Genomic DNA, 26200 nt, shown 5'->3' on the forward strand with positions numbered 1-26200 from the left:
GTGCAGAGTACGGTTCTTCATCCTGGCAGGGAAATTTTAAACGTTTCGAGGTTCTTATCAACCTCCAGTACAAAAACAATCCCCAGGAATTCGTTCGCCGGTTCAAAGAAGCTCTCTTTGAGATTCAGCAACGAAACCCTGTCATCCCGGCGGACATGGTTCTCAATTTTTTCGTGAAGGCAGTGCAGGGTAACCCTCGATGCCAGGCCTTCATCCAGAACCTAGATCCCGACCTGAAGGGTCCAAATTTCATGGTGGGTGTCTATCATGACTTTACAATGATAGAAGGTTCGAACCGGATTGCACATCACCCCGGTACTTTTAACCACTCGGCAAATATAACGTCATCAGCGAAGGACTCAGCAGCTTCCAATTCTCCTAGGAAGGATGACGATAAATCTACAAATGACAATTCGCCTTCTTCCGACAAGAAGAAGAAGAAGAAGAAGAAGCAAAAGCCAGTGTATGAGAAAGACGCCATCTGGTGTAAAATTCATAACTCTCTCGGCAACCATTTTACCCGGAATTGTCACTTGAAAAAGGGTGGTGGCTCTACCAATGCAGTCCACCAACAGCTTCCTTTTCACCAGCAGCAGCCTGCTTCCCAGCAGCTTCCTTTCCAACCAGGCCAAATCATAGACCAGGTTGACAGTCAGGGGCGGGTGATTTTAAACCCGCAGCAGCAAAGATCCCGAACCAATACGGTCTATGCTCCCCCTCCTCCCCCTCCCCCTACCGGAGATACTATGCTACGGTATAACAATTTGTTTACCAAAGTGCTTTTCCATTCGGATCGGACCGATACCCAGGGTGAATGGGGGGTTCATGTTGTGCCAAAAGAAGGCTTGATGGCTGATAACGGTGGTGATACTGCTACATGGAAGGATGATCCCGACACTAGTACATTAACACCGCATCACTCTGTTTTTGAAGAGCCTGTTTTTGGGCCTATTCGAACTGAGGTTCAGACCACTCCTGTCCGTTTCGGTGCACCACCTCCCCCTACAGTGGAAGATGCAGATGATACCGATCTTTTTGCACCGGCATGTCCACCTCTCGATTCATCTGATCCGGCCATTCTTCGCGAACTCCCAAATCGTGGGATCTCGACCCTTTCGGCGGTGGAAGACCGTCTTCCAGACCCAGACTCGTTTGAGATCGACAGCGATAACGACGAGATGGCGGGTAGAATTGGTACGATTGTAGAAGAACAAAAGATTTCACCGGCCCCGAGAGAAAGCAGCCGTTGGCTTCGTGCATTTCAAAATGCCAAAAATGCCAAAAATTCTTGATCCCAATTTCTATGGTTAATAAACTACACGTGTACCAATTTGATGAAATGTTCTGCTAGCAAAATACGTTTGGCGCACTGGCGGCTATACACTGCCGTAGCCTGTAGGTTCCCTTTAACCAAGCGTATAGAAGTGTAGGAGCATTTTCGGATTTAAGCTTGTACTTAGACAACCCGATCTAGGGAACTATTTAGGTTTCTGTTTCCTCTCCGGTCACTTATTGTATATAGATAGAGAAGCTACATTCTTTATTATTTCACTTACCCTTTAGGTAGCTATGATTGTTTTCGCTTTAATTCGATATTTAAAACCATTTGGCTATACTACTGTTCTGTCAGAGTTTTCCATTCTTTAGCGTCCTTCAAATGTTCCAACCTATGAATCCTCTGGTCCACAAGGGCATTCACTCGCCAGCGATCCTGTGTTCCCTTCCTCTTCTGGCAACATCTCGGCACTGCCAGTACCTTCTTCCCAATAAACTCAGTCGGATCTACTGCAAATGAAAGCCATGTGTTTGCATAAACACCATTATCATCCTCAATTTCAATAATGTTAATCTGTAAGACCTCGGGGTTGATATCATCAGCTGGGACAAGATGGTCAAATGTTACACCATAATAGTCAATCAGCCTACTCAAATTAAAAGGAGAGAACTGATTAGCCATAGGGCCATCAGAGCTCGTTGCTTCCACTAGGAGATTGACTTACTCCTCCGGACGCTTCTCCGGCATCCAGCCTAAGTATTCATCCTGCACCACCAGATCACCCGGGACTTCCGGACAAACATCCCGTCCGTATATAGTCTGATACGTTAACCGTGCTAGCTCTGGGCCTGCTGGCTGTGGGAATGTTCGGTCTCCAAACTCCAGACGCCAATGGATATGTGGTAGGAGCCTTTGTATAGCGATTAGGGGACCTTCGATTTGGATTCTGAGCGGCTGATCAGATGGTGGGAGGTGATACCGGCCAGCGGGTGTGTGAATACAATGAGGAATGTAAAGTGGGAGCGCCATAGATGAGAACACTTGATTGCTGAAGTTGATTGAGGAGGCGCAGTGACTAAACCCGTTAGTGAGTGTAATCTTGGAAAGAGAGGGCACTAGATTAGGTTCGACTAGCTTTTTTATATGCCTAGGGAGGAGAACCGCGATATCTCCCTTCAACTAGGATATGCGGGGTAATATAGCGCCGGGGCTTATCACATGACTTGGATCCAACATCTTCGTGTGGTTAAACTATTGGATAAGTGAAAACCAGGGTGATCCCCTGGTCTAGGGAAACAGTCTCGCCCCATGCATGCTTGTGGGCCAACGGTTTGTTGTTTTTGGATTAACGCGCGTGGGAAGTGAAACAGTCTAGATGTCATTTTATGGCATCAACCTAGTTTGATATCTGGTGGGTTGTGGAAGATATCATCCTAATTACGCGCCGAAGTCATGATGGCCTCTGGAGAGCCCAGCTTTATTTCATTTCACTCTCTACTATTATTCCATCTCTGCCACTCTTGCACCCGTCTTATCGCCCTAGCACACCACAAGAACCTTGGGAAACAACAACCAATATCCCTGTCCCAGTCAATCTGGAGGTCAATCATTTGACAATCTTCCCAGCAAACCACACCACCAAATGACTGACAGTCGGATGACTCCACGTCAATGTCGGGGGTACCGTGATCTTCAGCGTCTGCTGCAGCTGGCGACACAAAGTGACCGTCATGACTGAGTCCACACCCAGATCAGCCAAGGCTGCCTTCGAATCCACATCCTCGGCTGTCATCTGCAATACCTTGGCCACACAGCCCCGGATCTTCTCATCCAGATACGCCTTCAGCTCCGGTCCTGACGTAGGCACCGCATCGCTACCATTGGAACTTGTAGCCCTCTGCGTGGTGCCGGACAGCGCGCCCACGCGCCGAACCGCAATATCATTAAGGATAGACACAGGGACTGGCTCCCCGTCCTCAAAGGCACGACTTCGCAAAACAGCCCCGTGGTCCATATCATACTTGGCGAGATGCTGCCAGGCAGCAAAGGCCTCATCGCGCGTCACGTCTGTGATTCCTTTGGATGCCAGCTCTGCGTTGATAAAGTCCGTGCTGGCACCCATGCCCAGGCCACGCCACGACGTCCATTGGAAGGACACGGCCGAGTCGCCCAGGCGCGCCCGGTGCGTGGCCAGTGTATCCAAGAAGGCGTTGCCGCTGCCATAAGAGGCTTGGCCGGTAAACCCGACTAGGTTTCCGCAGGACGAAAACATGATAAAGAAATCAACGCTCTTAGGGGGGAAGACTTCGTGGAGGGCCAACGCGCCCGCAATCTTGGGGGCGAGAACCTGATTGAAGGCGTCAGGCGTGGTTTGCAGCACCAGTTGGTTATCCAGGACACCGGCAGCATGGACAACACCCTGCACCGCAGGGAGGGCGAGGCGGTCTAGTGTCGTCGACAGCTGCTCCGCCGCATCCGGCTTGGTGATGTCGAGGGGGAGGACATGGACCGAGGCGCCGCGACTCTCTAGGAGGCGGATCTTGGTGATGGTGGGCTGGAGATCTGTGCTGGCCTGGTCCCAGGTTCGGCGAGGTGGAAGGGCACGCCGCGAGATGAGTAGCAGACGTCTGGCCCCCTTCTCGACCAGGAAGTCAGCGACCTCAAGTCCGAGAATCCCTAGACCGCCGGTAATCAGGTATGTTCCCTCAGGCCGGGGAAGCAGACGAGGACCGTCGCTAACGGGGCGCAGCTTGTTCCGCGGTAGGCTGCGGAACCGAGAGGTGCGGGCGATTCCATCGCTGATACGGATGATTTCGGCTCCCTGGATGTATCGCATCACCGACAAGGGTATAACGGGCTCTTCAATGTCGATGAGGGATCCCAAATCGGGATGTTCACTGGCGATGATTCGCGCCAGGCCGAACAATGGGGATTGGGCCAGGGCGGTAGCTGTTTGGCCATCGCCCACATTCGCAGTGAGGGTGAAGACTTTGATAGGCAGTGAACCGTTGACGATGAATTTGATCAACTCGAGCAGGCTCCAAGTGAATGACTCCGATGCAGCGGGAACCTCTGCCAGTGAGGCCACCTCACCGGGGATGTAGGCCACAACGGTTCCCTTCTGGAGTGGGAGGGATGGAGCGTTGCTGAATAGGTCCTGTGTGGTGGAGAACTGGAAGCATTGAACCTTGGTCGGCAGAGTCGCGGCATACTGGGTCCGGGTGGTAGCGTCTGGCGAGACTAGAATCACCGTCCTGATGGATAAGGGCTCTTCGGCCGGGGTGGCCGGTGGCCAGGCGATTTGATGCACGAGACTCTCCATGCTGCCACTAACGCCGGGGGTGCCACCAATTTCGGAGAAGCGCATGGCCGTAAACTTAGCAACAGCCTCACCCGAATCGCTCAGCACGCTAACGTGAGAGGTAGGAACTGCATCGGAGGACTCCTCGACGAAGAGCCAGCCGACCTTGGGTGGGTCCTCCGAGGTGAAGATTTCCACGCGCTCGATCTGGGCCGGCATCCGCAGCGCAGCTGTTTGGAAGATGGTAGAGCCGACGGACGTGGCAGCGTCGAGAATCGGGGCCCAGGAGGAAGGATCCCAGGGTAAAGGGGCATCCCCCGAAACAGCGGGATTGACATCAACGCGTGCCAGCATTTTCTTGGTATTGCGGTAGTGCTCTGTTACCGCCCAAGGGAATCCCATAGCTGAGACACCCACCTTGTCCAAGTAGTCAATCGAAAACTTGTCTGGTAGTTTCGTGTCCAGCCGTGCTTTGATGGCGGCGAGGTCGATCCGACCTTTGGAACCCACAACCTTCCGATCCCAATGTGCATCGGTGTGAGTGACCCAAGACGCATCATCATCCGCCACCGAGGGATCACTTGAGATCAACCGGGAAACTATCTTGACCTGATCCTGCTGCACCACGGTCTGGACCGACCGTGGCGCGTTGATGGCAACGGGAACGCGGAGCACCACGTTCTGGAGCATCTGCCCGCCGGTACCCTTCAAGAAAGTATTAATCAGACCCGCTGCCGGAACGATCTCTGTACCGTGCAATGGATGACTGCCGGGGAAGGGCTTCGTTTCGTTGTCCAGCCGGGTAGTGTAGACCACAGTGTCGGTGCCCGGTACGGGGATGCGCTGTCCCAGTAGCGTGTGCTTCTCGACATCATGTGTGAGGCCAGTATGGAGAGGGGCCGTCTCTATTTTGCGCCAGATTGGCTTATGCATCCACGTCGTGGTGGGCATTCCGGTGGCCCACCGTCCAGGCATCTGCATCTTCCAGTTCACTTCCGCGCCGCGGCAGTGAAGCTGGGCAATGCTGTGCAAAATGTACTTCTCGGTTGGCTTGTGACGAAGGAGAGTCGGGATGACCGCGAAATTATCCATTCCTGCGTCCATAAGCGTCTCGTTGATGGAGTGAGACACCACTGGGTGAGTCGAGACTTCAAGGAAGAGGCGATATCCGTCTTCAACAGCCGCCTGAACCGCCGAGGTAAGACGCACGCGGTTGACCATGTTCCCGGCCCAGTATTCCACATCGCGCAGGTCCTGGCCGCGAGGGTCCACCAGTGCGGTAGAATACAGCTTGATGGTGGGACTGGTTGGGGCCAGAGCCTGTCCAAGGGCGTCTCGCAGAGGATCCATGAGACCATCCAGGGTTGGACTATGGAAGGCAATGTCGCTCTTAACGGTGAATGTCTTCACACCCCGCGCCTTGAAGACTTCTCCTGTCTCTGCCACTATCTTCTTGTCTCCAGCCACCACACAGGAAGAGGGGGACGAATCGATGGCCACGACCAGGTCCTCTCGGGGACCCAGGATCTCTTCGACCTCAGCGCTAGGAAGGTTGACAAGAATCATGCCGCCCTTGCCCATGACCTGTCGGTATAGCAACGCTCTGCGGGTCACAATAAGCGCGCCCTCTTCTGCGGATAAAGCCCCTGCCACAACACTGGCCGCAATTTCGCCCACTGAGTGGCCAATCACGGCCTGTGGAGTGATGCCATTGCTCCGAAGCATAGCGCTTAGGCCGATTTGCATAAGATAGGTCAGGATCTGGACCCGATCGGACGACTCAAAGTCGCCCGTACGGAGCAGCTCTATGGGAGACAGGCCAATCTCGGCTCGAATCAGCCCATCGAGTGGCTGGATGGCTCGGAAGAATACAGGGTTGTGAATTAATTGCTTTCCCATGTCTGGCCACTGCGCACCATGTCCGGAAAACACCCAGACAACGTCCTTGCTGATGTCTGCGCCAAATACTCGGCTCTGGGTCGTGAGCGAATTATCGACTCCATTGGCCAGTGATTGCAGGACTTGAGTAGCATCAAGACGGTCTTCAACCACAAGCGCTGCTCGGTAGTCATGGTGATCCCGTCGTGTAGCCAAAGTCGTGAGAATTTCATTCAGAATGTGATCCTTTCCCTCGCCAGTCATCCACTCACGCAGAGCTTTAGCCTGCAGAGCTAACCGTTTCTCCTGTGGACCCGACAATAACAAAAGGCCCGGTCCGGTGACTGCGCCATCATCCAACGGGTCTGGCCGCAGGATATTGCTGAACTCCTCGATGACTGCGTGAGAAACGGTACCTCCGTACCCATACGAGCACACACCTGCTCGACGGATGGGATCTGAGGAGGGCCAAGGGGTGGCCTCCTGGACGACCTTCACGCCGGCATTGTCCCAGTCGATGCGGCTATTGAGCTTTACCAAGTTGGCCTGGGGTGGCAGGACGCCTTTTTGGATAGCCAGGACTGCTTTGATGAAGCCCATGACGCCGGCACCAGCTTCCAGGTGACCAATATTCGGCTTGATGGACCCGATGTAACACGGGTCGTTGGCGGGGCGGTCGGTGCCGTAGACCTCTGCGATGGCGGATATTTCAGTCGGGTCACCCAGGGGCGTAGATGTGGCATGGGCTTCCACATAGCGAACGGTGCGAGGGTCGACACCCGCAACATTGAGAGCAGTATGCGCAGCTAACTGTTGGGCTTTCGCATTAGGGGCCATGATACCGTTTGTCTTGCCATCCTGCGCTACTGCGCTTCCTTTGATAACGGCCAAGACGTTATCATGGTCGAGCAATGCACGGTGCAGGCTTTTGAGGATGAGGGCGCCGGCGCCTTCACCTCTAGCGTACCCGTGGGCGTCATCATCAAAGGACTTGCAAGATCCGTCAGACGAGATGGCCCCGGCCTTGTCGAGGACCCGGGTCAGGCCTGGTCCACAGAGAGCATTGACGCCTCCAACAATAGCCACCTGGGATTCGCCCAGCCGAATGGCTTGAACTCCATGGTGGACGGCGACGAGGGACGACGCACACGCCGCATCCACGGCGGTGCTGGGTCCCATCAGATTGAGATGATAGGAAATGCGATTTGGCACGCCACAGTACGCGGTGCCAATGCCCATCCAGGCCTCGACATTCGGCAAATCCTCTAGCACTAGCTTGGAGTAGTCGTCTGAGTTTACACCCCAGAAGACTGCTGTGTCGCTCCCAGACAGGCTCTTGGCAGGAATACCGGCATCCTCCAGTGCTTCCGAGGCCACCTCTAGGGAGACTCGCTGCTGTGGATCCATCTGCTCGGCCTCCTTAGGGGAAATGCCAAAGAACTGACAGTCAAAGTCCTCCAGGCGATCGAGGAAATAACCATACGAGGTCGTCCTCTTGAGCTCTTTTGCATTGCGTGGGTCACGACGATAGTAAGGCTCCCAGCGCATCTCTGGGATCTCACTCACTGCACTTTTTTGGCTGAGGAGCGATTGCCAGAGAAGCTCGGGGTTGTGGTTGCCTCCCGCCACGCGGCAGGCCATTCCCACTACGGCCACGTCATTGGAAAATTCCTATCCAGTGTCAGTCCGGGATACGTTCGTGAAAGATCACGATGCAAATAGTCGGGTTGGGGTCACAGACATATTCACTGTATTCAGTCCCAGGAGTATCAACCGGGGCTGGGGATGTTCCCCCAGAGGGGTATGCAGAGGGTGAACGAGAATTCATGTCTTTCAGTAGCACTTCCGAGACTCGGTCCCCTTAGCAACTTCAAGCTTGTTCATAAAAATTCCCACCAGATGCCGGTTATTGATGTTCTTATATATGTTTCGTTCGCCAGTACAATATCTGGGCATCCTTCCCTATCCCCCTCTACGGCCGTTTCACGTCGCCCGGTGAGACCGAGATCCAGACCATTCACAAGGAAAGCAAACAGTATGTACGGAGAAGGTATGCTGCTGTCCAGTTTCCGAATGGGGACATCTTTATCTCCACCCAATAGTCAATTCTTCCATTCGTCCATTCGGATGTATCGTTCGGGCTTCCGTCATTATGCAGCCAAGGTTCGCAAGAATCAGTCTCACTGACGGATAACGGGGATGTTTCGACAGGAACCAGGAGTTAGCCTTCCGTCTGTAAGCAGCGGCAATGGCGATCTTCAGCGTGTTGTCAGAGAGTTCTTCGACACACCGAGGCCAAGCCTCCGTCAGCGCTGAGCCTGAACGGGATGCATGTTTATTAGCCCAAAGGAGTGCCCGGAATGATTTCTTCAATGGGTGCTTGATGAGGTGTCTCGCCTTTTAGGCATTTCATCGAAACTCCGTGCAGATACTCCAGGGGAGAAGGTGCATCTCCTGTGCACAGATAGCCCCAAGTTTTGATCAGGCCATTTTAACATGCTTCAACAGCCAGCCCTTGGGGCACTCTGCATGTGAGAAGGTGATTAAATTGCATAGAAAGTATATAGATGGCGACAACAGACACACAGAATTGTTTCTAGGTAGTATTTAGGAGAAGAGACCAAATATTCGTGATTCAATTGTAAAATCTGACATCTACCAGTTGGCCAACCTTTGCAAGCATAACAATGGCCCCATTTGTGCCCTATCACTACTCAGCCGGCCAGTCTACTATTGTCAAGTAAATACTTGGCTCCTACGCCGTTGCTTATAGAACAAAATGCCCTTTGGTAACTAACATAGTCCCATCATGCAGATTTGGCGGTCTTCTCACCACCGAATTCCTCGAACCTCCACCATGCCGTTGTTTTCTCTTCCGTCAGACATACCGCCACACCATTGAAGGCTCAATCCCGGAAAACCTGCGGAAGCTCATCAACAGCCCTGATAGACCAAAGGGTCCGCCCCCGCATTTTCATCAATTTCAAACCGAGTACTTCCGCGTCGAAAATGGAGTGCTCGGGATTTCAGTGGATGGGGTAGTCCGCCGCATTACTCCGGAAGATGGCGAGATCTCGGTCAAGGCGGGCAGTGTACATAATTTCTTCATTCATCCAGATTCTCCCGAGAGCATGACTATCTACCTGAGTGCGTCGGACTCGGGGAACGATTACCAGCTCGATCGGGTCTTCTTCGAAAACTGGTACGGTTATTGGCATGATGCATTGTTGCACGATGGAGGGATCGATTGGATCCAGTTTCTCGCGGTAATAACCTATTCTCAGTGTACAATTCCCTTTGTCATCAGCTGACATGGTTGTAGATCCAAGACGGCGGGGACGCCTACACACCCGCTCCCGCATGGGTGCCATTCCGCCGGCAGGTCGGATACTGGACCTGTGTGATTGTCGGCCGGTGGATTGGCGGGATCTTGGGGTATAAGCCGTTCTTCCGGGAATATACTACCGATTGGGATTTTGCTGTCGCCAAAATGAAGGGCTCTTTCTTCCAGCGGCATCTAGTGCATTCCGCATTTGAGGAGGAGAAGCCATGGGCAAAGCAGGCAGAGCTGGAACCCAAGGCTAAGCCTGAAAATGCAGAGTTCGAGTCGTGGACGGAGGATATGTCCCCCACTCCATTGGCCCTGGGCGCAGTTGCCTATGAGCAGGGGCTGTTCAACGGCTTACAGTCTGGGCCGGCGAATGAATCCAACGGTCACTCCACTGGCCTTGAGAGCAAATTGGAGCAGTCGAGTTCTTGGAAGCAGCGACGGGCAGTTGATGGTGCGGAAAAGTAGATATATCCTGCGCAACACTTGCTAATTTGCGTACCTCAGTTCATTTCAATTCAACCGTCATTTTCACTTCTTGTTTCTTTCTTGTGTACGGCAAGTAGGAAATAAGCTCTTGCTAATCTTCTAGTCTAATATACGTTCAGAAAGACATCGTGGACAGTAAAAAGAGACGTCGCGGCAAAGGCGAGCGCCTCACGTGGTGTTACCTGTCATAGATAGATACAAAAGAATATACTTAGGCTCCGCTTCCCACTAATTCCTCATCCTACGTACATTATCAAGCATAGAGGGACAGGGCAGGAGGACTGACCCTAGTACTCTAGGGCTAAGAGGGCACCAATGCCCCCTCTTAGTATCGTCCAACCCCATAGCATACACTTGACGCCAAACTATCTATCAAACACCTCATCGATAGTACCTATGCGGATAAAATTGGATGCACCCATAGACAACATATGCAGCCGTTAGAGTTCTATACGAGCAGCTCCGATTCTCCTTTAGGGATCCAAAACCATCAAGCAGCTGAGCTGCGATTAGAATAGGTAGGATCCCCGTTCCCCGCGTTGATGAAGAACCTTAAGTATAGACAATAGCTCTGTCCCGAGGAGCACTTTCTGGCCATCTCTCAAGACTATGGACGTCCTACAGTTCTCACTAACGCACCTCCTAGCGATACTGTTTAGCAGTACCAGCGCACTATTCCTCGTTACATATCTCCTACGTGCAGGTCATCGACCCTCAGAGCTCCCGAACGGTATATAGCGGCAATGAGAACACGAGAATTTGACTTTGTATCTAACGTCTACACAGGCCCTCCAACCGTTCCACTATTTGGAAATGAACTGCAGGTACCGAAGTCTGATGCGCACTTTCAGTAGAGACCCAGTTTCACCGCGATCTATCGGGCAATATGCTAAGTAATTCACATAGGTTCTCCCGGTGGGCTAAGGAATACGGCGGCTTTTTCACGCTGAAACGATATAACAATACCACCATCGTCATCAACGATCAGAAGCTGGTCAAGACACTGCTTGACAAAAAGAGCAACATATATTCCCACCGACCGGTATCACTGGTATCACACTTGATCACGCAGAGTGATCATCTTCTGGTTATGCAGTATGGGGACAGATGGCGCATGTTGCGTAAAACCATCCACCAATACTTCATGGAGCCTCGCTGTGAACGCGACCACTGGAAGGTTCAAGAGGCCGAGGCCAAACAGATGCTGCATGATTATCTGACCATGCCGGAGGACCATATGCTGCATCCCAAGCGGTACAGTAACAGTATCACCAACTCGCTTGTCTTCGGTATTCGCACCAAAACTGTCCACGATGAGTACATGAAGAAGCTCTTCTATCTAATGGACAAATGGTCCTTGGTACAGGAGCTGGGCGCTACCCCGCCTATTGACTCGTTTGCTCTGCTGCGCTACGTACCCCAGTGGCTGTTGGGAAACTGGCGGAATCGGGCGATCGAAGTGGGCGATCTTATGCAGTTCCTTTACAAGACCGTTCTAGATCAGGTGAAGGAACGCCGTCAACGTGGTATCCAGCGAGACTCGTTTATGGACCGGGTTCTAGATGCACTGAAACAGACTCCACTCTCCGAGAATGAACTACGATTCCTAGGAGGAGTTCTGATGGAAGGAGGCTCCGATACCTCATCCTCGCTTATATTGACCATCATTCAGGCCATGACGAAGTATCCGGAAGTGCAGGCAAAGTATGCCGATCAGGTCCTTTATCCCAATGTGGCCAGACACAAAACTAATGCAGTGGTATTGCAGGGCCCATGCAGAAATTGACTCCATTATCGGCCATGACCGGTCCCCGGCTTGGTCTGACTGGTCCAAGCTGCCGTATATCAACATGATTATTAAAGAGTCCCACCGGTGGCGTCCCGTCAGTCCCTTGGGCGTCCCTCATGCCGTCGCAGAAGGTCTGTTTGTTGCATCTGATCCCTCTGTCAGCAAAAAAGCAAAACCAACCCCAGAAAAGGAAAATGGCTAACGATCCTTCAAGATGACCACATCAATGGGAAACTCATCCCGCAAGGCTCAAGTATCGTTCTCAATGTCTGGGGCATGCATCACGACAGTGAGCGATGGCAAGAACCCGAGCATTTCCAGCCCGAACGCTTCGCCGATTTCCCAGCCTTAGCCTCGGCCTATGCCGCCTCCGAACGGCGAGATCACCTTGGTTACGGAGCGGGCCGGCGGATCTGCCCAGGCATCCACTTGGCTGAACGCAACTTGATTATCGGCGTTGCCAAGTTGCTCTGGGCATTTGAGTTCGTTGAGCCACCCGGCAGCGACAGTGACATTTCAGCCCACTCCGGCGCTAGTAAAGGGTTTCTTCATTGTCCCAAGGACTATGGCTGCGCCATCCGTCTCCGTGAACCGGAAAAGCGGGAGACCATTATGCGGGAATTTGCCGAAGCACAAGAGGTTTTTGCTCAATTTGATTAGCTACATTAGAGGATGTGCACTAGAATGTGATTATCACCCCTTCCCCTCTCGATTGCATGTTTGTTTGCGGCCGTTCCGGTGAAGGCATCTACGCTGCTATGTATGTCAGCTCGGCATCAAGCCCTAGTTCTGTGCCGATCACCGGTGTAATCAATGCACAATATTTCGGTGTGGATACATTCAATTTAACTGTAGCCCCGATTGGCGTGGCATCCTTTTGTCTGACATCTGTCTTACTTCCCGTGCTTCAATCGATTTTTGATTCTAATCGCACAGGATATTAGTCCAGAGGACCGAGGAGCCGTATGGCTACGATGTCCTCTCCCGAATAAGCAATTGGAACCCTTGCCCAAAAATAGGATTCTGACCCCTGCACGCACATGATGCACCTCGTATTATAGCATGGCAGACGGAATATTGGCAAGTCCGTTTCTGCAGGTGACGCATGGCACCCAGAGGAGCAGCGGAACAGCAGACTCACTCCGATTCCACAGATTGGAACCAACATTTGAGATAAGGTGACTGCCCTAGCACGCCTTTGGGCTTTGGAGTCCATGGAGTGTTTGGATGAGACCGTGGGGTGTATCATTGTGAAAAATCCGCACGAGATGGTAGCGGTGCAGGACTTATGCTAGGATTTCGTTCGAGCTGATTTTGTATTAGTCTTCTTTTTCTTCACCTATCTCGTGGATGCCTCTTCCGCTTGAGTAATACGTTTCTTCACGCCTATGCACAAACAATTTCGATTTTGCCTGCTTCGATCTGCAATGCCTGGGATGATATATCATCTATAGTACTAGTGTATTGTCTACTATATATGTCCCACATATATATGTCCTACCAATATAGGGCTAAGCTTTTTCATTAGTACTATGGGCAATCTGAGACTATCTATAGCAGGATGGGAATCCCTGGAAGATTATAACGGTCGAAGGGTCTCAAGATCTATTACCTTATCTATCTGACTTGAACCAATAACACCATCTCACACGCTTAAGATTCAAACAATGAGAACCCGGGGAAGTGGCGGATGCGTCCTTGGCGCCCATATAGCAAATAATAGACAAGACTAGTGAGATTGCATGCACCTAGGTAGGATCTTGGTCTTTTGATATTTCCTATTTCTTTGTTAGTTCTTATGTGAAGTTTCCTGCTCTGCAGGGAAAGCCGATCTTCCAAGAACCCCCTGCATGTACTTTTGTCCTCCGGTCAAGATATGCAACCTCAGGCACCAACGCCAACGCCAACTCCAACTTATTTTGCTTTTGCGCGATCGACCCCCCTCAACCCCTCCCCATCTAGTCTTGAGTAATCTGGAAATTCCTTTTAAGACTCCGACCGCCGTTTGGAGTCGCATGAACTTGGTCTGAATGAATATCTGAATTGTTTTGTCCTCCACTCCACCGCTCCGTCATGTACTCCACTTTCTCCGCCAACTTCAATACTACGATCGACGCCTCCCGTGACAGATCGGCCACACCTATCACAGCTCCACGACCCAAGCGCAGCCAGGTCGCTCGGGCGTGTGACTGGTGCCGGCTCAATCGCGTTAGATGCGATGACAAGCAACCATGTCAGAACTGCTTGAACCGAGGAGGTACCTGCAGCAACACAAAGCCACAGGAGGCAACCTCGCTCCCGGCTGCAAACCGGTAGGAAACAAATATCCACTTCTCTCATATTCGCAGTGATGAATGTAAATGGCCTACTGATCCATATGGATAGAGAGATGCAACGGTTACGGAATAAGATCAAGGACCTTCAGGATCAAATCGCGAAAATCAAAGAAGGACCGGAAATCCAAACACACACGGGTTTCGCAACGCCCCCACTGTCGGATGCTGCCCACACCTCGTTCGATTTTGCGGAGCTCACAAATACTACGGAAGGATGGCAAGGGGTTCAGCAGCCCGGGCAGATATACTACGGACCCTTGTCGTCCTCATATTTTGTATCCCGAATCAGTCGCCATCTCTCTCAAGCGCTTGACCAGCCATTGGAAGATGCGAAGTTGGAGGCATGCATGTCACGCTTTAATTATATTGCGCCGTCTCGTCAACCCTCTCGATGGGATGCAAGCCCGGCCAGCCAAACGGATGAACATCCGGACGAAAACGAGGTCAAGGATCTGACACGGTTACAAGAGGAACACTTTCTCGCGCTGTTCTGGCAGTCCTTTCATTGCGTTTATCCTATCCTCGATGAACGCGACTTTCAGCGATATTATGACTCGTTATGGTCCGGCTCGGCCGATAATATGTCAACCAGGAAGCCATCCGCCTTAGTCGATGCGCTATTGGCAATCTGTATGCAGTACGGCAGTACGTTTTTCGTCAGTGCGGACAATCAGCAGGGAGATTTGGAGTCTGGGTGGCAGGCCAGGAACGCAAATCTTGTGAGTCGAACTTACTACCAGAGGGCCCAGAGACTTCTGCAGAGTGAGCTCGAAAGTCCAACCATCAAGGCCGTGCAGAGTCACATCTTTTCGATTGTCTACCTGTACAACACTTCCCGGTTGAATACTGCGCATATTAATCTAGGTGCCACGCTGCGAACCGCCCAAGCGCTGCGGCTGCATATGCGCCCGCTGGACGGGACCTCCCTCGAACAGCAGGAGCTACAGCGTCGCATTTGGTGGACGCTATATCGGCTCGACAACCAGGTCTCGATGACCCTGGGTCGGTCGCCACTCATTCAACTGTCCCATGTCAGCTGTGGGATGTCCGGAGATGGTCGTGAGCACGCCCAGCTATCTGGCACAGTCCTCCTCTCCGATCATGAGGACATCAGCTGGCTCAGCTTCCATGTGCAGTGCACCAAGCTCGGGTTTCTCGTCCAGGGAGTGCAAACAGCATTACACCGGAAATGTTCCCAGTTGCTGAATGGGGAGAAGGCCAAAGATCTATATGAGGATCCACGCGTCCTTGAGACCTTGGCTGAGTTTCTCGGGCAGGAGATGGCGGCCATCCATAATTGGGTTCAAAATGTGCCGCAGTCCCTATGTAATGCTCGTAAGGGGACGGGGGCCCCCTTCTCTACCAATCGGGACGCTCTGAACCTGTGTCCGTATAGTCCGCTCTGGCTGCAGCGCCAACGCGTCCTCCTGGAGGTCCGCTATCACCATCTTGTGATTTCCACACTGCGTCCTTTCATCCGATTCCCTCCTGTGAGGTCTTCCACGACCCCACGGACCGACGGTTACAATATCTCCTGTTTGAACCACGCCATGACGATCACCAGTATCCTAAACCAAGTGCTCTCCGAGACGGATCTCCTCCGCGGCTGGTCGTGCGCCTTTCATTTTCAGTGGGATGCCATCCTGTGTACCCTAGGCTTTGTGCTCTCCAATCCGGTTTGTCCCCCGACTCCTTCTGCCCGCAAGTCGCTGCAGACAGCGATTAGCACGCTAGAACTCGTGAGCGATCACATTTTGGCAGCCAAAAATGCGGCGCAGGTCGTCCGCGAAGTCTGTTGTCAGGCCGATCGACTCATCAACAGCGTTCAACAAGCTCTGACTGGGCGACCAGCGCCGCGTGCCAGCCAGTCCTTGTCCCAAGTCCAGAATCAAAGGCCGTCGTCGAACAAGACCTCATTCGTCGCGCCCGAACAATCGGAGGCCCGGTCCAACCCCCTCAAGCGAGCGCTGCCACCGACTACCCTGGAGGAGTCCCATCAGCTAATGCCCAACTTTGAGGAGCGTATGCAATTGATGGATATGATGCCTATTGGGTCACTAGCCGAGCTATCCCCGACTTTGGGGACGGGTTCCCTGTCGATGCCGGCTACATCTGCGGACATGGTCATTGGCACTGAAGCCCAGTGGCTGCATGCCAGTACGATGATCATGGATTCTTGGACCACGGACACGTGATTAGCCGTGTGTCTTCTCTGTTTTTATTTTTCGCCTTGCTGTTTTATATTTTGCCCGTCTTATGTAATACGTAGTCCCTACCTAACCAAGCAGCGGGCCCTGCTAGGTGGAGAGAAGTACAAAGGATATGAACTGGGTTTATAACTGATTTATAATATATATGGGCGTCTCACTGATGTATTTATTCCAATTAGTTGCATATTTTTACCTCTCCTTAACTTGGCGATATGCATACTACTTACTGTTTCTGGGGGGAGACATGGCACTCTTCTCGCATCGGCTACTGGAGAGCTAAAATTGGATTACATGTACTCGATAAAGCTGAAATGGAACGTGCGTTGTCTAGCCAATCGTTGTGCGGTCGTATCATGAGAGATGACTCAAAAGTGTTTATATATAAATTCGGTGTGCGAAGTGATCTCCGGAGATATTCTGCATTTCTAGGCCCTAGATATTTATTGCGTAGGTATAATATGTATGGATATGTACTCACCGCACGCATGGGGGCCAGATGGACCCACTTCGTGATTAAGATTAGGTTAGCTCGGGAACTCCCGCTCCCAGTCCGAAAGGAGTTCGGAGTTGGTCACCTGGGCAGATATCAAACTGACAAGTATGAATGCCAACTGTCATCAAAATGTCTCCTTCCAGCACTGCTCGCATTTAAATAACCAGATATGTTTGATCAATATGGATATCAGTACATTCGGCAACCTCAGTGGACAACATACATTGTTGCCCTCCATTCTCGGTTTATTACAACTCCATTGGGCAGTGGCACATAGAGAGCTGATAAGATTCTTCAAGCTGCTGACTAAATGCAGCTCGATTCGCTCCCCATGCCAAGTGAGACCGTTCACGAATGCCAAACCCCAGATCGAGTGAATGAACTAGTTCATCATAAAAGCCGAAGACGCCGAGAAGGATACTGGCCCGCGCCGAGAAATTGTCGGCCTCCGCTGCCTACTCGTCTGCATTGCCATTTTCTCTGCCAACCTACTCTATGGCTTGGACAATGCCATCGTGGCTGACATAATGGTCCCGTTATCGGCGACTTTGAGTACGCTCGGCTCGCTTGGCTCGGGGTAGGCTTCACCTTAGGATCGGTGGCTTTTATTCTTCTACTGGACAGGACTCACGCGATATTTGATACGAAATGGATTTTTTCTCGGCTACTTGATGGAGCCGGTCATTTATGACTGTAGCTACGTTTCGCGGTCGTTCGACAGTCCCACCCTCCACGGGGTCATGCTCTAGGCGTCTCGTGCATTCTGGGGAAGGTGGTTATTTTGACCTGGGCCGCTCTAGCGCGGGTGTGTTCGGCCAACCAGACCTTTGAATTTCAGTGAGTGAAGGGCACATTTACAACCGTTCATTCTTCAGGTCGATAGTATAGTACCAAAATGTTTTATTCCAACCCCCAGGGCAGCATAGCTGATGCTTAACCGACACCAGGCACTGTAGCGGAAGAACACAGTATTTCTGCAGGAACGATGATCATCCCTGAGGAGATTCGGAGAGATCTCCTGTTTCAGAAGCACCAGGCCAGGGTGTGATGTGATGAGAAGAATAAGCGCCTATAAATGAATTCCACCATTTGGCAAGCGCACACCTGTGGGCATATGCGGGCAGATTCCACAAGCATACCCCGCAGTCCTGCAGGTATTCTTTCCGTCGTCGAACTCTCTCTCGCTCACTCGCTCGCTCTTTGGGGGTGCTCCGCAATCCCTGCAGGCCTCACTAGACACCGTCAAGTCACCTTCGGAGGTCCTGCATGTATAATCAGGGAAGTGTGGCCGCCGTATGCAAGGTGGGAAGACCGGCAGTCAGTCAGTCGGAAACGACATTGTTGCCAGAGATCTGTATTTGAGAAATAAAATCCCATCTCTAAGTGCTGGTTTGCAAAAGGAGCAGTACTACCTGCAAGTGCTCCCCAAATGGCCATCATGGCGAAAATCGATGTGCATCATCATTTTTACCCTCCGGTCATGCGCCAAGGTTAGTCCCACTCGTATTGGAATGGGAGCTCCGTTGGCTAACGTTAGATAGCCCTTGATCGCGCAGGAGGCGATCCCTCGGGCTGGTACACTCCACCTTGGACGTTGGAGCTGGACCAGGACATGGGTCGACGAATGAAGGTGACCACTACCATTCTCTCCGTGACTGCCCCGGGGCCAGGCATCGAGCGTGATGCTGCTAGAGCCGCCACTTTAGCGCGCAGTTGCAACGAATCTGCCGCCGCCATTCGGGACGCTCAACCGCGCCAGTATGGCTTCTTCGCATCGGTGCCCTCCTTGTTCGATACAGAGGCCGTCCTGAAGGAAATTGACTACGCCTACACCAGTCTGCGTGCTGATGGAGTCACGTTATTTACCCGCTATGGCGATGGTCCCAATTACCTGGGGCATGCAGCCTTTCGACCCATATGGGCTGATCTGAGCCGCCGCGATGCTGTAGTCTTCATTCATCCGACCCATCCGGTCGATACGCAGCTCGTCAACCAATGGCTACCGCAGCCCATGTTTGACTATCCGCATGAGACTGGTCGGGCCGCTATGGATCTGCTGACAAGCGGAATTTTGCAAGATTACCCGGGTTGCAAGATCATCCTCTCTCACGCAGGCGGCACCTTGCCATATCTCATCCATCGGGCGGCTACCATGCTGCCTTTTATGCCACGCACGCTCGGTCTATGAACTGAAGAGCTGGTGGAGGCTGCCCGGACCTTTTATTTCGACACAGCGATCTCCTCAAACCCTGTCACGTTGAAGGCGCTGTTCGAGTTCGCTGCGCCGGGCCATGTGCTCTTCGGCAGTGATTTCCCCAATGCCCCGCACGACGCGATCCAACGCTTCACTGACTTTCTGGAGGCGTATGAGCTGCCGGGGGAGACCAAGGGACAAGTATATAGCGGGGCGGCATTGGAGTTATTTCCGCGGCTTAAGGAGATCCCAGATAAAGCGAGGATCTGAAACTAGGCTCGATGCTAGCTTTAAATAAGAAGCTACTGGAAGAGAATTGGAGCCAAGCATGATGAGATAACGTTGCCAATGATTTAATGACTATTTATATAGCATAATATGGATATTCATGGATAATAGTAAAGGATTGGCTTTCAACGCACCATCGTATCGAGGCACTGAATGTAGTATTTGGGGATTTGTTGGTCTCACTTAGGACAACCATAGCTTCTCTCAATAGCCTCGTGTTCTACGGAGAGCACACATCATCCGGATCGTCGTTTTCCCTCTTCGTGTCATCCGTACCAAGCATAGATACTACCAGGTTACATGAAATTACCCTCGTTGTTTTGGGAATATCGTATCTTTTTCACTTTTATGGTCAGCTGACTCCATAACCCGACGCTCAACTCCACGGGAAGAGAGTGTTTCTCCAAGGGGAATCTTAGCCAGCACACTCCTTTGGTAATTTGGGTTTCTTTGTCGGTGGCAACTAATCCCGTGCATGATGCACCTTCATCACCCCCGCGTTTGTCGATCTATAAGTCAGCATACCCACCTGGGCACCTGTCAACTCGATGCTGAAGAAATAAAGCCCTGTGGAACTGTTTCAGTATCAATAGTTCCTACCAACTATGGAACCATTATTGCTGCTACTCCTGGTTTTGTTGCCGGCTATCGTGCTCGTACAATATGCCTTCACATATGGCCATCGGATCAGTACCATGCCTAATGGTGAGTTATCGTCTCCAAAGTTGGCTGAGAGAGGGGTTTCTCATCTGATATAGGTCCACCTACCCTACCCTTCATTGGAAATATCCACCAGATCACCAAGAAGTACACCCATATAAAGTATGTTCGATAACCTCCCCATTATCCTTTGAAACACGCAAGGAATTCTCACCGCCAATGTCTTGCGGACATCAGATTCACCGAATGGGCCGCCCAGTATGGCGGGCTGTACATGCTCAAGATTGGAAATGGCAACATGGCCGTCATCACCGATCGCCGACTGGTGAAAGAAGTCCTCGATCGCAAGAGTGGCATCTACAGCCATCGGCCCCATTCCTTTGTCTCGCACGATCTCATCACCAAGGGAAATCATCTGCTGGTCATGCATTATGGCGACCAGTGGCGCACCTTTCGACGACTGGTTCACCAACACCTGATGGAGACGATGGTGGAAACCCATCACACCCAGATCGTCAACGCCGAAGCCATACAGCTGGTTCGAGACTATATGGTCGACCCGGAACACCATATGGCCCATCCCAAGCGGTACAGTAACAGTATCACCAACTCGATCGGTAAGTCTTCCATAATGGATTCGCTGCTGGAACTCCCCTAAAGTCTTGTCATAGTTTTCGGAATCCGCACAGCCAATCGTAAGGGATCAAACATGCGACGGCTTTACAAACTCATGGAGGAATGGTCGGAAATTATGGAAACCGGTGCAACGCCACCAGTAGATATGTTCCCCTGGTTGAAACTGCTGCCACAGTGGCTATTCAATAACTATATCACCCGGGCGAAGGCCATCGGTGTGCAGATGGAGACTCTCTACGTCGACATTCTGAAAAAGGTCATTAAGCGACGGGAAGATGGCAACAATAAGGGGACCTTTATGGACAAGGTCCTCGATAGCCAGGAGAAACATAATCTCTCAGGGCACCAGTTGGCCTTTATCGGCGGTGTTCTGATGGAAGGCGGCTCGGACACTACCTCCAGTCTCACTCTGGCTATTGTGCAAGCGTTGGTCCAAAACCCCGATGTCCAGCGAAAAGCACATGCTGAGATTGATGCCGTGGTCGGCCACAACCGGTCGCCTGTATGGGAGGACTTTGAGCGACTTCCTTATATCAACATGATCGTCAAGGAAGGCCACCGGTGGAGGCCTATACTTCCACTATGTTTTCCCCATGCACTAGGAGAGGGTAAGGCTATCTGTTTCTTCTGGCTTTCCATTTATGTTATTTGCCGTCCCTTCTTCCAAGTTATGAGTGTCTTGTTATGAGTGTCTTCTAACCATACCAATCCTTACAGACGACTGGGTCGATGGTAAATTCCTCCCCAAAGACACGAGAGTCGTGATCAACACCTGGGGGATGCACATGGATCCCTCCCAAACCGATGACCCAGCTGCTTTCATCCCCGAGCGTTTTGCCAACCATCCTCAATTAGCTCCCGACTATGTCCCGGGTACATGGGAGCGTCGCGACCACTACGGCTACGGCGTTGGACGCCGGATCTGCCCTGGCATCCACCTGGCCGAACGCAACATGTTCCTAGCCATTGCTAAATTGCTGTGGGCGTTTGATTTCCAGCCGGGAGAGGGTACCATGGATAGTGATCCGGTGACTGGGTACCATAACGGCTTCCTTTACTGTGCCAAAGATTATCCTTGTCGACCTGAAGTCCGCAACGAGGTCATTCGGGCTACCATTGAGAGAGAATATGCCACTGCGACTGCGGATGTGTTTTCGCGGTTTACTGAAGGATAGTCGGTAGGCAAAGCAGTCGTGTTCAAATTATTGACGGAGCTATGGTGAGGAACAGAATGATCGATTTTTGTCTCTCGTATTCTTGGATTCCTCTTTTCCAATTTCTTCTCTCAAGCGCTCTCTATACTGAGTCTAGTTTTACGATAGCCCGGGCCGAATTCCAGAAAGTCTGTCTTACCTCAATGCTATAAGCAACACGCCCGTATATCCGCGGCGAACATGCTTATTACCTACAGAAACTACCAGTAGGGGAATGGATTCTCGGTGCCCCCTTTATGGGAATTATGATACATTGGCTTGCTACTTTGATACAGAGATTATTACACCGACACCTCATTTGAGATGCCGTCAAACTCCAACCCTTGCTCTTGGTCAGTGCGGTTTATCGTCATCAGATGTTCCCAATGCTCGGGATACTTCTGACTGGCCCATTTCTCCACCTCATCTTTCCAATATTGGTACGGGATAGCGTTGTAGAACAGCCCAATGCTAGGATCTATATTAGCAATTATAGCACAGGGATCAGAGGAATGTACTCACGTGTTGCTAGTAGGAGGAATCCCAATCTCAGCTTCCATATTGTCGATAGCCTCAACGGCCAGATCAAACTCGCATTGCGCCGCTAAGGCCTCCATATATGCCGAATAGAGCGGGCGATTCGCCGTGATCTCCAGCTTCTTCACCTTAGTCATCATCTTGATGGCCTCCTGGGCACCGTTGTGATGCTTCTGGCAGACCTTGAAGAAAATCGTGACAGTCTTGTGACAAGGGCCTTCCTCCGACTTGAGAATTTGTCGGAAAATTTCCATGCTCTTTTCTGGCATCTCGCACGCCGCATACGCCATCATCAGACCGTTTAGGATTCTCGTGTTGAGATCCACTTCAAGATCCAGCTTCAGCATATTGTGTACAAGCTCCAGATTGGTTGCATCTGCCGTGCGAGCCAGGCCCTGGAAACAGCGGGCGTAAGTGTCTGGCCTAGGCCGCCGACCGGTTTCGTCGGCTTGGCGCATATGTCCAAATACCAAGACGGCGAGATCACTGCGCTTCCGGTTGAAGAAGGAGGTCATGATCTTGGTGCGAACTGGGACCCACGTTTCCGGGAATGCAATCTTCAGAAGCTCATATGCATTCCACACGTCTGTATCAGACTGGCTTTTGTCCATGATGTACTCCGCGAGAGCGTCACGTATCGGCATCTTCTGTTCGTCGCTGTAGCTACCTAGTCGTGGACGTAGCAACTCTGAAACAGCATCGAGGTCGTGGCGGTAAAGGAGCATGTGTGTCAATGCGGCAATGGTCGCAGGCTCTAGGTACACATTCTCTTGGAAAAGTGGGTCTAGGAGGGAGGAGATTTGGTCGAACAAGACGTCCTTTTCCTCGGATCGACAGAGCATCGCGATGAGCTTGTTTGCAATGGGCAGGTTGTGACTCGTGAGGTACGTCGGGTCAACCTTTTCTTCGAGGATCTTCAACGTCTCGCCGACGTCGCCGGCCTGGACGCGGGACTCTAATTCTAAGACATGAGTTTGGCTGTCTGGGACAAGACCCCACTGGCCTGGGAGCGTCATGAAATCCGAAGCCAACTGCGGGTTCTGCGCCGCGTTTGCATACTGGATAAGGTTATTAACAATGTCAATGTTGATGGAGCCCTTGAGCTGAGGGTTTTTCGCAGTCCATGCATCGACCTTTTGCGCAAGAGTAGAAGCATTGCTCCCCTTTGCTGCTTCCCAGAGCAAAATGATGCCAGCGGTGTCTTCGTTGGGCTCATTGGGAAGAGACTTGAAGATCTCCTCCGCTGATTCTGCACGCGACTTCAAGAGATAATATTTAATGAGAGCCTCTCTCGCAGCCATAGAGGGTTCTGAGCCACCGGCGATTGGAGAGTCGTAGACAGTTTGGGCCGCTTTCCACTGACCGTGGTCGACGAGGAACCTAACTATCTCTCCATGGGTGGCCTGGTCAAACTTGTTGCCATGGTTTCCCCACTCATCAACAATCTTCCGCACCTGTCGGAGATCGTCCTTCATGGCAAATCCTTTCAAAATTGTGAGCCAGGGCGACGGCACAGCCTTGCTCATTTGACCCCAAAACTTCAATAAGGTATGTCTAGCATCCTCGGGATTTCCATTCATAGCCAAGATATTGATATAGAGAGCAAGGGCTGGCCGGCTGATCTTCCCCGGACCAAATCCATGATCGAGGTTTAATTCTTGATATGCGTATCGCGCAAGGTTCATGACAACCTCGCGAGCCTGTGGAGCACAATCACATTCGGAGAGTACGTCCAACACTTTTTCAAGGCTCTCAGTCGAAAAAACATTCTGCCAGTCTTCTTCTTCCATTTCGGCCTGCTGGGCCCTCAGATGTTTGAAGGTGACGATCAGCGCGCGGGCTTGAAAGTGACTGATGAGCATTGGTGTTTCAAGCCGCATTGTGAAAAAGGTTTGGAATGCCTTTGCGAGAATATCACTCGGAGGAGTTCTGCTTCTATCTTTGAGTGCCCTCATCAAGTCAGCCATTGGTTTCAGGCCCTTTTCAGAGGGCAAAGTAGATTGTGACCGTTCGGGGTCAGAGCTGAAGACAAAGATGTTGCGTCGCGATGTATAATGGAGGCTGGGCATCGCAGGTCGTACTCGGGCAGGCGTGGTTGTGTGCAATAGGCGATTTCGGTGGCATTGGGAGAACCGAAGTGGTTCATTGTTGATGATTGCCCGGAAGACCCGTCTAGTGAGATGGGACTGCATTATGAATAGTATGGGCGGAGCTTATAAGCCCAGATGAGAAAATGAGAAATTGGATTAAAGCGTGTAGTTCCAGGTTGACTTGCAATCTGCATGGAATCATGAAAAATGGGGGTTCGCGACGCGGAGAGATCTGGAGGCGGAAGAAGTCTTGGCGAAAAAAGATCTCATCTCCGCGTTGCCCGGTCTCCCTATCACCGTCTTCAACGTCTACAAACTACTCGGGAATTGACGGGTCAAGATGTCTTTGAACCTCTTTTCCTCGCCGTCATTGCTGCGCAATGCCGCAACCACAGCCAATGTTGGCCTGTCGCTCTGTCGCTGGAGCTCAACCGCTGCCATGAGCGCTTTCACTTCCCAGCGCGGCACAAGCTCACAGAGTATGTGATGGACCCAGTACACCTAGATGATTTATTTGTTGTCCCGATATATGATATGGGAATACATTATTTGAGTGCAATCAGCGACTAACATGTTGCGATAGCCTCCCAAGTGGTCCAAAGACGCCGTTTACCGAGTCGCCTCAAGTTTCTCGAGGACCAGAAGGCGCAAGGCGAAAGCCGAGCCCTTGAGAAATACCAGACCCGTGACTTCAAGGCTGGAGACATCTACTCCCCTCACGATCTAAGCCCGGCCGAGATGAAGAAATGGGGAAAGCGCCAGAACCCTCAGACAGATGCTTTTGATGCATTGAACCTGAATCCTATGGATTTGTACAAGGTACGGAGTCCTCAAGCCGATGGTGCCATTGTTTGTATGGAGTATATACCATGATGGACAGCCACTAACTGTTCGCTCTTTTGCTGTTACAGAACTTCTCTGTCATGTCCGAATATATGACCAGCATGGGCCGTATCAAACCCCGATCTGTCACCGGTCTTCGACCTGTCAACCAACGCAAAATTGCTAAAGCACTCCGGAGAGCCATCGGCATGGGTCTTATGCCTAGTGTTCACCGGCACCCCGAAATTCTCGCATCCGAAATGCGGGCACGTATGGAGGGTCCTGGAGGTTTCTAAGCTGAACGTACTACTTTGGAGTCATTGTTTTTGGGATCTTAAACAGATTTTGGGAGATTTCCCTGTACAAGTACAGGCCGGTGCCTTGTGGAAGGGGCACGACTTCGTGTATTATTACTCTTAGCGCTATGCATTGATTTTATTGGGAGCTATGACTTTCACCTTCCTTTGTGCGGAAATATTTTAAGCTACCAGGTATATTATATATGTGTTTTATGTGTTTTGACACTGATATTCCTCTTCCCTGCATATTCTCAATGCTTGTTTTTATGTAGACAAGACGTGGCTGTGTTCCCCGCTATTGTGGCCCGGGTACGTCAGTCGATAAACAGTGGACCAGTGGACTTCCCTCTTCCCCCAACTCTTCTGCTTGAGTGTGCAGAC

The 26200-nt window shown here is 51.6% G+C and overlaps 9 protein-coding genes across 9 annotated transcripts; 6 read left to right on the forward strand and 3 right to left on the reverse strand.

Moving 5' to 3' along the window:
- Nucleotides 1–1615: 1615 nt before the first annotated feature.
- On the reverse strand, nucleotides 1616–2305 carry N7525_005420 (uncharacterized protein; the record flags this gene model as incomplete). The annotated part of the gene is made up of 2 exons (XM_061213400.1): nucleotides 1616–1922; nucleotides 2001–2305. The coding sequence occupies 2 exons, from the start codon at nucleotides 2303–2305 to the stop codon at nucleotides 1616–1618; spliced, it is 612 nt and encodes a 203-aa protein (XP_061070421.1).
- Nucleotides 2306–2882: 577 nt separating this feature from the next.
- On the reverse strand, nucleotides 2883–8283 carry N7525_005421 (type I polyketide synthase; the record flags this gene model as incomplete). The annotated part of the gene is made up of 2 exons (XM_002564786.1): nucleotides 2883–8126; nucleotides 8197–8283. The coding sequence occupies 2 exons, from the start codon at nucleotides 8281–8283 to the stop codon at nucleotides 2883–2885; spliced, it is 5331 nt and encodes a 1776-aa protein (XP_002564832.1).
- An 859-nt stretch (nucleotides 8284–9142) lies between these two features.
- N7525_005422 (uncharacterized protein) lies at nucleotides 9143–10251 on the forward strand (the record flags this gene model as incomplete). Its single annotated transcript, XM_002564785.1, has 3 exons — nucleotides 9143–9195; nucleotides 9271–9721; nucleotides 9778–10251. The coding sequence occupies 3 exons, from the start codon at nucleotides 9143–9145 to the stop codon at nucleotides 10249–10251; spliced, it is 978 nt and encodes a 325-aa protein (XP_002564831.1).
- A 630-nt stretch (nucleotides 10252–10881) lies between these two features.
- On the forward strand, nucleotides 10882–12721 carry N7525_005423 (cytochrome P450; the record flags this gene model as incomplete). The annotated part of the gene is made up of 5 exons (XM_002564784.2): nucleotides 10882–11002; nucleotides 11059–11122; nucleotides 11179–11976; nucleotides 12041–12192; nucleotides 12276–12721. The coding sequence occupies 5 exons, from the start codon at nucleotides 10882–10884 to the stop codon at nucleotides 12719–12721; spliced, it is 1581 nt and encodes a 526-aa protein (XP_002564830.2).
- A 1413-nt stretch (nucleotides 12722–14134) lies between these two features.
- Nucleotides 14135–16592, forward strand: N7525_005424 (Zn(II)2Cys6 transcription factor; the record flags this gene model as incomplete). The annotated part of the gene is made up of 2 exons (XM_002564783.2): nucleotides 14135–14373; nucleotides 14447–16592. The coding sequence occupies 2 exons, from the start codon at nucleotides 14135–14137 to the stop codon at nucleotides 16590–16592; spliced, it is 2385 nt and encodes a 794-aa protein (XP_002564829.1).
- Nucleotides 16593–18529: 1937 nt separating this feature from the next.
- On the forward strand, nucleotides 18530–19564 carry N7525_005425 (amidohydrolase family protein; the record flags this gene model as incomplete). Its single annotated transcript, XM_061213401.1, has 3 exons — nucleotides 18530–18590; nucleotides 18642–19280; nucleotides 19335–19564. The coding sequence occupies 3 exons, from the start codon at nucleotides 18530–18532 to the stop codon at nucleotides 19562–19564; spliced, it is 930 nt and encodes a 309-aa protein (XP_061070422.1).
- Nucleotides 19565–20187: 623 nt separating this feature from the next.
- Nucleotides 20188–22053, forward strand: N7525_005426 (cytochrome P450; the record flags this gene model as incomplete). Its single annotated transcript, XM_002564781.1, has 5 exons — nucleotides 20188–20287; nucleotides 20341–20404; nucleotides 20480–20859; nucleotides 20914–21486; nucleotides 21596–22053. 5 exons carry the CDS (start codon nucleotides 20188–20190, stop codon nucleotides 22051–22053), a joined length of 1575 nt encoding a protein of 524 aa, XP_002564827.1.
- A 320-nt stretch (nucleotides 22054–22373) lies between these two features.
- N7525_005427 (uncharacterized protein) lies at nucleotides 22374–24800 on the reverse strand (the record flags this gene model as incomplete). Its single annotated transcript, XM_061213402.1, has 2 exons — nucleotides 22374–22542; nucleotides 22594–24800. 2 exons carry the CDS (start codon nucleotides 24798–24800, stop codon nucleotides 22374–22376), a joined length of 2376 nt encoding a protein of 791 aa, XP_061070423.1.
- Nucleotides 24801–25038: 238 nt separating this feature from the next.
- Nucleotides 25039–25816, forward strand: N7525_005428 (mitochondrial 37S ribosomal protein bS18m; the record flags this gene model as incomplete). The annotated part of the gene is made up of 3 exons (XM_002564779.1): nucleotides 25039–25177; nucleotides 25282–25517; nucleotides 25610–25816. The coding sequence occupies 3 exons, from the start codon at nucleotides 25039–25041 to the stop codon at nucleotides 25814–25816; spliced, it is 582 nt and encodes a 193-aa protein (XP_002564825.1).
- Between the last annotated feature and the right edge of the window lie 384 nt (nucleotides 25817–26200).

Source organism: Penicillium rubens, assembly GCF_028828025.1.
Source record: "Penicillium rubens strain IBT 27055 chromosome Unknown utg000002l_segment0_segment0, whole genome shotgun sequence".
Lineage (NCBI taxonomy): Eukaryota > Fungi > Ascomycota > Eurotiomycetes > Eurotiales > Aspergillaceae > Penicillium > Penicillium rubens.